The sequence below is a fragment of the Anser cygnoides genome, chromosome 4 (genome assembly GCF_040182565.1).
Source record: "Anser cygnoides isolate HZ-2024a breed goose chromosome 4, Taihu_goose_T2T_genome, whole genome shotgun sequence".
Lineage (NCBI taxonomy): Eukaryota > Metazoa > Chordata > Aves > Anseriformes > Anatidae > Anser > Anser cygnoides.
The window spans coordinates 49,336,438-49,348,613 of record NC_089876.1 but is presented as its reverse complement, the minus strand read 5'-3'; the positions used below and the strand labels follow the sequence as shown (position 1 = coordinate 49,348,613).

At 42.4% G+C, this 12,176-nt stretch overlaps 1 protein-coding gene across 7 annotated transcripts in view; it reads right to left on the bottom strand.

Annotated features, from left to right (window-relative positions):
* The window catches only part of GRIA2 (glutamate ionotropic receptor AMPA type subunit 2), a 94,313-nt gene extending 86,720 nt beyond the window's left edge, over positions 1 to 7,593 (bottom strand). For 5 of the 7 annotated variants that reach the window (XR_007166121.2, XM_048071834.2, XM_048071831.2 and 2 more), the window contains exons 1-2: positions 7,281 to 7,563; positions 6,966 to 7,106 (exon numbers count right to left, since the gene is read on the bottom strand). Coding sequence is in view for 6 of the 7 variants with exons in the window: in XM_048071834.2 (XP_047927791.1) it covers positions 6,966 to 7,106; positions 7,281 to 7,368 (229 nt within the window). In the remaining variant the exon portion in view is untranslated. Of the gene's footprint in view, positions 1 to 6,965; positions 7,107 to 7,280 lie in introns of all 7 variants that reach the window. The other 2 variants (XM_048071829.2, XM_048071830.2) reach the window with 1 other exon arrangement.
* Between the last annotated feature and the right edge of the window lie 4,583 nt (positions 7,594 to 12,176).

Sequence of the window (12,176 nt, the reverse complement as noted above, 5' to 3'; positions counted from 1 at the left end):
TTGCTGACATGACCTCTGAAAGCAGTCTTCTCAGTAAGAATGACAAGAAAATCTCCACGTTACCTATCGGGTTGCTGTTTCAATTACCTATCACACTGGGCGCTTATGTTATTTTGTTACTTGCAATTTTCAAAGTATGTAAAAGAAAATCAGTTCACAGTATATGCAATAAGCCGAGGCATCTTTTCCACCCCAAATGGTGTTTTTGCACCTGTAAAGGAACACATTCACACTGAGAACAAATTACAGTGGTATGACAGCCTTAACCACAGCAGCCTGAAACAATGCAGCATCAAACCAAATGCAACATTAAGTACATGAAGTTGAGATTAAGATGAATAGGTGGGATAGCATAGCAAGCGTGTGCTCATGTACCTAGTTTGAACATTCTACACAATCAGCCACTGTCCCTTATTGAGCTTTGAAACTCTTGTACCAGTTGTGGGAGGATGTGTTGATGAGTCAGGGCCAAGATGAACATTTTACACAATTTTGTCCTGCTCTCGTTCATCAAAAAAATCATTCGGCAAAAAAGGTGTCCATTCTAAATCGCAAATGGCAAAGTACTCAGTTTCTTTTTCAGCAATGAAAAGCGCAAACCCATTTACCTTCTGCAGTTAAGTAATGAAAATACTATTTTGATGTGCAATAAAGCCCAGCAAGTCATTCAAGGACTAGCTCAAGTGATTGGTAATTCAGTTACACATCCAGCACCCCAAGCACACAAAGCAATCACACGCCGATTTAAGCTAATGAATACAGACCTGAATATCCTTCCCTGATATCAAATAAAAGAGTAGATTAGAGTAGAAATAAAGCACTTCTTGTGCCTGATTCTGTCGCCTTTAGTTGAACTGCATGTAACATTTAAGCTCTCAAAAAGGTTCTATTGATTTCTCTAAGGTCAGGTTTGAGAAAATGTGTGGGGAGACAGCAGTAGCTGAAGCTGAACCCTACCTCACTGCAGAACAGTAAGCAACTTTCTTGTAAAATTTTGAAATGTCTCATGAAATAACTAGCAGTAGCTAAACATATTAAGATTCTGTAAATGAAATCAGATCCAGAACAAAAATGTTAACTCTCTATATTCATCTCCTAACTGGAAACTTTAGGGGGGAAAAAAAAAGGTAATCTTTCCATAAACTGCCTGATTTGAGAACATTTCCCAAAACAATGAAAAAAATAGAAAAATTAAAAAAAAAAATCAACTGTACAAAATTAAAGACATCTATACCACCCAGTAATTCCATTAAAAACAAACAGTTCTTGAGTGCAGTTATTGATTTTAGGAGATACAACATGAATTTGCTCAACACGTGCTTATTCAAAGTCTGCTTTTACTTCTTGTTTAGCTGTTTTAAAATACGCATTCACTGTGTTGGTCTGATGCTTTTTCTCACTCCTCCTTGTTTATCCATAAGGAATTCAATATTGGAAGACCTTAGTTATCTAAATCGAAGCCCTTTTTCAGTTTTAGTAAGGTTACATCTAATATGTACCTGCAGTCAAGGCAGATTTTTCTGTGAACTTAAAGGAAAATGTTAATGTTTCAATACAAAATAAGAAAGCTATACAAGCCTACATATTTCTTATAAAAAACCTGTAGACTTTTACCCTGTACCTCTTCAGAAATCTGTAGTACAGAAGGAATTAATCCCTCATCTGTCATCTTCTAAAAGCAGATGCCACCGTGTTCATGTTCTCGTAAATGCAATGAACAGTTACAAGAATATGGAAAAATCCTGGTCATTTCAGAAATGAATGTTCCAGTTAATTGTTATACAAGAAGGCCATTTACATATAGACAAAAACAGTCTGATACATACAACTGAAAAGATTACATATTCAGGTATTTATAATAACAACTTTTAAAATAACAACTTTTCAGTGTTGTTTTCAGCCTGACCTGACATTCCTTGGCTTCAGCTGTAGGTTGGTTCCACAATATAGGCATTATACTTCAATATAAAATATTAGTAATTCATGCACTCAATTCACTTACAGGGGTGAGAACGCTGACTTGAAATGATAAATTATCTTACTAGTAAGAGCTCCGAGATAATCCTCTTCAGAAAATGGATTGTAGGGTTTAACCAATGTTCTGCTTTTTCTTTATGTGACATCAAAAATGAACTATTTTTCATTATATATATAAAATTATATATGAATTTACATTATATACAGACATATATATATGCACACATTTATGTTTACTGTGGGTTATTTATTCCTTTTAGTCTCCTAAAAATTAGTACAACCAACACATATTAGACAATTATTAATTTTAAATGACCTTTTCCTATAACTTTTATTTTTATTTTTTAACAATTTAAGCATGCTTTCACAGCAGGTACCTCATAATTAATTTTACCGATTATCTTAATTTTTTTTAAGTAACAGTCATAGAATAGCTTTGCCTGTTTAATGTATTTTCAAAATAAGTTACCTTTTTTTTTTTTTATATATATACTTCCCCAGTAATGGTCAGCATATGGAATGGTATCTGTTTAATTTGCCTTAACTCTCAACAATAGTTGAAGTATTAAAAGCCTGATAAAAGAAATAAAGAAATCAGCAGTATCAGTATTCCTTGATGCATTGGCCCTTGGTTTAGTATGTGTAACAAACACTGGATAGTACAGAAGTCCTACACATGGCCAGGGCTTAAATACATCCCCAGCTATGTGAACAATCAATAGCTCTGTTTAAGTCAGTGTAAATTAAAGCTTTTATTAGCATAAATGAAGAAAACTTCCTAATTTTTCATATATTAAAGATAAATAAAAGCTTATATGAACATATACATATATTGAAAAGGCTGACTGACATACTGGTTGATTTAAGAGTTTGACTGGAATATTTAAGGCTTGATTAATATGCTACTCACAAACTGCTATTAAAAAATTCACTTCAAGGTTTATAAAGATTAAAATATAAATTCATAGTATGTTCAAAACTGCATGGTAAATTTTTATTTCAGATATATGGACAATATTAATGCAATAATCACGTAATAAAAATCTGGAAAGTCAAGTAGCCAAGCCAAAGCTGTCACAATTGTATCTGCCCACGTTCTGGACCACATCTGTGTGAAAATTCTCTGCGAGCCAGGAGCAAAGAGGCGCAGCAGGGACAGCACTGGCAGAAAATAAACACCCCAGGTTTCTTTAGGTATAACTCTCAGGAGAAGAGGAATGTTTAAGGCTTGCTACAGGGCTTGATTTCAAGGGGAGAGATGTTTTGAGAGCAGCAAAAGCACAAGAGTTCCAATTTTAGGCTACAACCTGTGTAAAACATATCGTTTTATTAAGAAAACCCATTTCATCTTGTCCATTTTAATTACAGGGGAGTACAGAAACTGTTTCACAAGTGCTCACTGAGCCTGAGAAATGTTTTATCATGAAAAAGAAATGGGACGGACCAGGAATACAATTGAACTGAAACATAAGTATTTATTAAAATTCCTCCTTTCCTTCAAAATCATTTTCATCATAAAATATGTCTGTGCAAGATCCATAGTAATTTTAATTCAAATAAACACACCTATGTTTGTACCATCACTACCATTACAAGATATGATTTTTGAGTTATTCTTTAATTATTTTGCTAGGAGTATGCTGCATGCTATTCCTTTAAGGATGCCATCTACAGCTTTATATTCCAAAATGGCTGGGAAAACCTTTATCGTGACTCACAAGTTGCAACATGCTAGATATTCATAGGTTTTCAAAGCTGCTGGTTGTAGTTATAATGAAAGGATCTAAGGTTTATGCATGAATCAGCATCCCCTTGTCATAATGTCATGGTGCAGTGATCCCTGCAGAGCTGTAAGACTTGATTTAAGACAGAAAAGCTCAACACCGGCTCTTGAGCCAGCAGAATTAAACATCTAAGATCATTCATATATTACACCTGTACTGAAACTACTACGTGAAAAACTTGTTAGAGTTATGGAGGTTTTATAGCACTCCATAGGAAATCTCTCTTTAGGACTCCAGTATCCTTTCAGTGTAAGGATATATGACTACATAACACAACTATCTCTTGTCTGGTTGGTGGACTTCAGAGGAAAGGATTTCGTCTTCACTAATTTATTTTCTTCTTTTGACAGAATTAAGAATTAAAAATCCAACGCTACTTATGGTCAGCACTTTTCCAATTAGACTAGACTCAATTACACTTTGCTGAAGGACAATAAAGTCCAGTTTCTGGATACCTTCCAATTCCACCCTGTGAATTAACTGCAGTGCTTGCTGTACCTTTGACCCAGCCTTTAAAGGCCAAGGAGGCACTGTTACAGTGATCTGCTTTGTTAACACGTGCCTTTACATGTGCCTACATTGTAATCCTCTGAATCATCAAGAACTCAGAAAGAGGGCCAAGTTTAGCCCATTTCTCGAAGGATGCAATTAGAGCAGTGAACATTTCTCTTAATTGTGCCATCGGGCTGCAGAAAGCACCGTCTCTCCATCAAAACCACGAAGCTTCCTAGTGGCACCGCCCTGCGAGGTGGCAAACTGCTATTAGATTCCAACAGCTACTCCTGATGACCTGTCAGCACAACAGCCTAAAATGACTGTTTGTTACAGAGATGTTGGGTGAGGGAAGGCAACCTACGCGCTACAGCACTATGAAACAGGGAGTCCACCCCTCCTCTGCTGTACTCATCTGCTGGTACCTTTAAGTGACTGAGCAGCCTCACACCAATTCAAAACCTTCAGTGGTACATGAGCACAGCCGCCCTCCCTCCTGCAAGTTTAGGAACCTAATTTAAAAATAGTACCAGCAATACAACTTGTTCATTAAAAGACTCCTTGCTTCATGAATAAGCTCAGAGCACATGCAGACGATAAGGCTGAAGTTTCCTTGAGATAGTCCTACAGCTTCTTTCTTCTTCCTCACCTAATTTTTGAAGCAGAGGGAACCGCGTGCCCCAGTTTTCCTGTCAGGATGGAAGCTTGTCCTGCCAAGAGCCGTGGCGGCCTCCTGCGGGCCTGCTGCCCCGTGGGTACACCACAGCGGAAGTGTTCCACTTGGCGATTTTACAAAATGCGGTTGTGGTTCTTAGGGCAGAAAGAGGTCTTTAGATCTTTACTGCTGTTAAGGTTTAAGCCTGTTACTGCTCATGGGAAGTCTCTTGCTGGAGTGAAATGCCTGGACAAGCACTGAAGCATTTTCATCTCCGTGTTACGCCATGTTTCTGTGACCTTCTTTTACATTGCTTAACTGTTCGTTGTGCTGGCTTTGGACACAGGTTCTTCATACACTACTCTGAAATAACCACCTGCAGATTTTTCGATATTTCAAATAAAAATGAATCCAAAAGAAGAAAAAGAGGATGAAGAAAATGGATCCTCCTTAACCAACTGTGTATGCAGGCCTCTACAAATTTACCAACCGCTGAATTTTGCTTCTTGTCTTCAGAATTCCTTTTCCTCCAGCCACAACTTTCTTGGAAGGTAATCAAGGAAATACTCGACATATTTTTGGCATATAGCTCACTAGTTAATTAAAACCAACTGATAAGTTCACTAAACCACCAGTAGCAACTGAGGTGACTAAAAAGCGAGTACCAGTTCATGTCTTAATTTGGTGCTCTCAGAATGGCTTGAAAATGGAAGCCTTGGACAACGTTCAAAGGGAAACCCAAAACGTGGGCAGAAGACTCCCTTCTGCTGGCAGTACATCACTGCAGACTACAGCCTACACAGGTCACCTGCATATTGCAAGAGTTCTGCATGCACATACACACACGTGCAAAACTTGCCGGGGCTGGAGAAAAATGCAATTGCTTAACCTTTTCAAAGACATGGTCTTTAACACATATATGACATGGACAAGTCAAGAAATACTCATCTCTAGTACCAGTGGAAAAAAAATCTCTGTTTTAAACAAACCATTTTCAGGATTTTGCTCACCACAGAGAACTGAGAAACACAGAAGACCATCACATTTTTGCAGAACGTCATGCAGATCACTACACAATACCCTACTTCACCGACGGACCCAGCAACGCATACTGCGGATTCAACCATGTGTCGTTCTGGTTTCTGGAAACCCTCATTAGCTGGGGATGGAAGCGCTCCCCAGCAGCTCGCAGCGATTACCAGAGCAGCCTCAATGAGGCTGGTTACATGCTCCGACCTTTTCTGACTTGAGCCTTTCCTGAGCTTTCAGCAGCACGTATGAGGATGAGAAGGTAATAAGAAGCATATTACCTCCCTTATCCCTTCAGCTGCATGCCACCCCTCATCCACGCTGCTGAAGGCTCCTTAGGTTGCCCTCTTGCACCACCTACCCCAGAGCCTGTGCCGAGACACCCCTCTTCAACACCACCTCGCCTACCATAACGTGGCTGAATTTGGGGAGAAAAAAGGTGAAAAAAAGAAGGTTGCCGACGGGGGGAAATGGGTCTTGCCGGTAAGCTGCGGTTGGATTCAGCACCCTTTCTGAGGGACGGGAGGACGGGCAGGGGCTAGTATGGAAGAGGACTGGGGGGAACCGCACCGCTGGAGGGAGACGGTTCGCGATGGAAACGGGGGCACGGGGGGAGGACGGCGGGGACCCCCGGCCGCTCTGCGAGCCGCTGCCGGGAGCCCCCGGCCGGGCCGAGGCAGAGCCAGAGGCGGAGCCAGGGCGCGGCCCCGCCGCCCGCCCACGCTGCCCGCCGCCGAGGGGGCTCTGAGGGGCTCGGCGGGGGGCTGCGGCCCCGGTGCCCCGGCGCGGCGCCATGGAGAGAGCGGCGCCGAGGAAAATGGCTGACGGCGCACCGCGGCTGCCCGGCGGGATGCGGGTCCGCCCGGCACGGCAGCCCCGGCTCGGCTCGGAGGGAGGGCGAGCAGCCGGGCGGGGGCGGCGGAAACCATTTTAAGGCTCCTGCCTCCCTCCCTCCCTCCCTCCTTCCTTCCATCCCCTGGGGCTCCCGCACCTGCCCGGCGGCTCCCCCTCGCCCCCCCGGTACTCACAGGCGTTGGTGACGGCGAAGCTGTTGGCGACCTCCAGGTTGTCGATGTGCGGCGTGAGCCTGAACTCCGAGGTGGAAAACTGAACCATGCCTACCCGAAACGCACTGTACTCCTGGTCGGCGCCCCTCGGGAACAGCCCCCCTGCAGGGAAACACACGCACACACGCCTCGGTCAGCCCGGCTGGGCAAGGGCAGCGCCGGCACCGCGACCCCCGCGGGGCTCCCCCCGAACCGGGGGTCGGGGGGCGGCGAGGGGCCGGAGCGGGGCACGGCCGGCAGGAGAAGAGCCGTGTCCGCCGGCGTGCGGGCACCTACCGATCTGGATGCTGTTAGAATCCACCCCCCAGATCAGTCCCCAAACCACAGGCGCCAGGAAGACAGAAATATGCATAATCTTTTGCATTTCCAGGAAAAGTAGAGCATCCACGAAGCCACGGAAAAAAAGCCCTTTCTTCCTTCTCTCCCTCTTCCTTCCTCCTCCTCCACCTCCTCGGAGCAGCGCTCCTCCTGGGTGGGCAGCCGAGCTCCGAGGCGGGGAGCCAGCCCCGGGGGCAGGAGCGGGATGAAGCCGGTGCCCGAGCAGCCGCCGCCGCTCCGCCGCTGGTCCCGGCTCCGGAAATAAGGCGGGGGGGGGCGGTGGTGGTGGTGGTGGGGAAGGGGGGGGAGCGCGCCCGGACCGGCCCTGCCCTCGCTCGGGCGCGCGCCGGCGCGAGCAGGGAGCCCCGCGGGAGCGCGCGCGCGCGGGCACGCTCCTCCTCGCCTCCGCGCTCCCGCGCCGGCAGAATCCAGCACCGCGGACAGCGCCGGGAGGGGCGGGGGGAGGAGGGGAAGGAGGAGGAGGAGGAAGAGGAGGAGGAGGAGCGGGGGCGCCGCGACCCGTCCCGAGCCGGCCGCGGGAGGAGAAAATTTTACGTGTTTAACCCAAAATCCCGCTTTTTGTTTGTGGGGGTGCTTCGTTCCTTCGTGCGCGTGTCGCTGGGTTTCGCCCAGGTGCAGCACGCCGCTTCGGCTGCTGGGCCCAGATAGAAAAGTTGGGGAGGTGTAAGGCTGCCCAGGTGATCCGTGACTCGTGTATCGGGGGGTTTGTTTCTCAAGGCGGGTCCCAGCTATGTTGGCTGGGCGCAGTACTTACTGCAAGCTAAATTTAGCCTTGTGCAGCCTGGCACGCAGTCTGTGCTAGCACGCACCGCACACACACGGACACACGGACACACACACATCCTGGAGAAGGACAAGCAGGCTAACAATACTGTGGCTGTGGAGTTAGATTTGCTATTAACTGACTATTTGCTGGTATATTTTTCAAAAAATGAATTTAGTAGCGGCGGAGGAATATTCATGTAGGAAAGCATGCTGATCTTCCATTGCATTTCCATTATTATTATTATTGTTACTGTTACTATTACTATTATTACTAAATCGTCCCTTCCAGAGACAAAGCAAGGTCTCAAAGCTCCAGACACTCAGATACCAATATAAGTACGTAACCTCAACACATGGGAAGTGTGCAGTTTGAGGCCTTTTACCCATCACCAATTCATGACAAGCGTAGTTTCACTCAAGCCATTTCACCCATAAATTCTGTGCTAGTTTCTGTCTGTCCTCGTGTCATCACCTCTCTCTCACCACTGGATGAGATGAGCCTGAAAAAGAAAAGGAGGGAGAGCAGAAACGCGAACGAGCGTGCAGACCCTGTCACCTTGTCGGGGTGGCTGCAGCCCCAGCCCAAACCTCCCTGTAACCATCTTCTGTGCTCTGTGATGCAACCTGCCACTGAGTTCTGTGAAAAGAGCAAACAGTACCACTGTGATGGCTGAAAGATTAAGATATTGGAGGAAAGCTCGCATTTAGGTCATCCTCGCTGTGCATCGGACAATAAAATGTATAGGTATTTACTTCTAATAGGTGCTTTAGCGTGATATTGCCAATCTCCTTGAACAGGAGCACAGATACATCAGAAACTTGGGCCTTTTTCACCCAAGTCTAACTAAGGAAGAGTCCCCTTATGAATATCAAATGATGTTAAAATGCAGCAAAGATCTCAGCTGGTAAATTGTATTTTAATATTTTATAATAAAAGAGAAAAAACTGCCACTATACATTACAGATGTATAATGAACTTAAATATAGATTTAAAAGAAATTTACAACGGTGCACATAAATGATTGAAATCTAGAAACCCACACTCCTTGACCTAATTGTCTTTACAGGTATGGAAAGGATTTAATTCTCTAAGCTGGGTTTTGTTTTGTTGTGTCGTTGAGAACAGTGCTATTCCACATGCACATCAAGACCTCCTTCAGAAACAGTAAGAATAATTCATGGCGATGCATGTTTTATCTGGTTAGATGGTGAAATGGGATTTTATTATTTGCAGTAGACTGTGAATAAATGCTCAACTGAGTTTGGATCCCACTGCAGTAGGCACTACACAGCAGCACACTCACCTGAGCCAGTATATAGGTGAAGGCCTCGAATCCACTCTCTGTCATATCAGCGTCCTTGATGCACCCTTCAAACCTAAGATCTACATAATATAGCATAGCAGGTAGGTAAAATAAAGGTGATCTGGATAAGAAGTTACTTGTCAATTACAAGTGGTTTTTTTTGCACAGCTTATCTGTGGTGAGTTAATACCTTCCATGGCAGTCACAGCTGATACCACTCCGGCCACTGATTTTCTAATGCATATTTTTCCATTAAAGAATTGTGTGTATATGTATACATCATGCATAATGTGCGTGTCCATATGTGCATACAATATTCCAGATTTGTATCATCGTGTCAGAACATGCAGAAAAAAAAGTCAAGTTGGTAGTCACATGGCCATATTCTACTGTTCGTGTGCCAGCAAAAACACAGAAGACTTCAACCGAGATGAGTAACTACAAGAGGACAGCATGGGCTAGTGAATCAGCAAGAAAACAGTTTAATCAGAATTTAATAACAAGGAAAAATGTCAATAATAAAATAAGGCTTTCTTCAGTGCTTCATGTTTTATAACAGTCCTGTGCTAATCAAAAAGATGCAAGCAGGCAATGGAGAAAAAAAGAAGTTTACAGGTGATAATAATTTATGACCATGTACTAAGAATAGACATACTCATTAACACTGTGCATAAAAAAATTAGAACACATTACTGAGAATCACATTCAATACTTTTTTCACAAGAAAAGGAAAAGAATCTAGCAAGAGGTAATTAAGGATTGGAATCTTAAAAACATTATATTTTCATATGCGTTCTTCTCAATTCACTATAAAAGGTCATATAAAAATGCATTAGTTCAGAATCTGAACAAAGCATCAACAGGGGAACTGTTAATAATAAGCATCAATCACTTGTTGAAAGGAATATAGCAGTGCAATAGCAATGAAAACAAAGACAGATGACAGAAGGCCAGATATCCAGCAATAAGATGTCAACCCCCTAAAAAGGCTAAGTGCCTAATCCTGATTTCATGGAAGTCAATGAGAGATTTGTTACCTATTGCAAAGAGTGCAGGATCTGATCATGGCTATATTTGATCTAGTAGATTCCAGTGGATGATAGTCTGAACACAAGGTAGAAGCTGTCGAGGTAGCTAAAAGGGCCAATATATGTGCTAATCTGAAATAAATAGGAGTTTATCACGAGCATTTCCTCAGCAATTCATCCTGGCACAATCCTGGCTGAGACAGTGGCTGCAGTTCAAGCAAATGTTCATATGTTTCAGCAGGTGCACAGGAGACATGGACTGGAAAAGGACTGAAGAATGAGGAATTTTTGCCTCACGCTCAGTGTTGCTCCATATGCTTATCAGTCAGGAATGACTTGGTGCTGTGGGGTACATACTTTAGGAAAGAAATTTGGATGATATAGAGCAATTAAAGAGACTGATGCAGTAAAATAAAATCCAGTATTTGAATGCTGATATTAATCATATTTGTATTAGAATTAAAATTTACATTTTGTTTCGCTGTTTTATCGGTGCTCAATTAACCATCGCAGCTGCGTGCTGAGGGGTTTAGTGACTTCCTCAGCACTACAATATACTCATTGAAAATCTGTTTCTTTTCCAAAAATCCTTGTTGAAAAAGTTAAATTCTGACAAAACCCTTGGTTAGAGCTCAGACTAAATGGTTATGGTGGACCCGTCTGGCCTTACCTGATATTGATATTTGTTTTTTATGACTGGGATAAATTTCACAGTGAAAAAATATTTATTACAAAAATCTTTAAATATGTTATTTTTGTAGATGCAAAAACACTGCACCAATGTGTGAATCCTTTTATTCTATTGCTGGTCATGAAATTCTTCCCTACCAAAAAAAAAAAAAATAGTCTTTGGATTTTTGAAATCTGCAGAACTTTTGCAAATACCATTAAATGTAAATAAAGAGGAAATACCAACGAAACGTTCAAGTTCCAAATCTTTCTTAATTTATTTAGTCCCATATGTTCATTTTGGATCTCAAGAGTCTTTTTAAAAATAAAGAGTACATCCTGATCTCCCATGCTCATTCTGCTTCCTCTGCTGATTAACAAATGTGTACTGTTCCCATTAACAGCACATATACTCAGAGATGAGGTGCACTAAGAAATTGCTTATGCTAACTCCTATTATGTGATTCTGGTGGTGAAAATAGCTACATCACTAGCCAGTGGTGTAACTAATTTAAATTAATTAGTTATAATCATACAATTTTAAGTTCCTTTTGCTGAATAGCTGAGACAGTTTAGCTTGTTACTAGTTTAGCTGAACAAATATAAGGAATTTATATTGATTTGGGATTTATTATTATTTGTTAAATTTACCTGAGCTGCTTGCATTCTTACTATTTGCAAGAAATGCTATATTTATTTGGCAGATAAAATCACTTATGTATGTGCTGAGCTACCCATGTGTGGAAAATCTCCTATAGATTACTTCATTTTTTTTCTACCGAGATTGTAGCAAACTGCATTATTAAGACTCCAAGAAAAAAAAAAAAAAAGGAACCAGGGAACCTTTTCAGATTAGACTGGATTCTAAATTATCATATTATACTAAATCCATGATTCTTGTCTGGTGATATTTTCCCTTTAGAAGTGCCAAGACTTCTTTTAGAAGTGCCATTTCTTCCAACAGGATAAAAAAACTTCCATTGCTTCGTCTCAGTCCCAAGTAATACCTTTCTTATTCCTGTCCTAATTATTTTCTGCCTACCTGCTACCTCTCTTTCTTGCTGTCT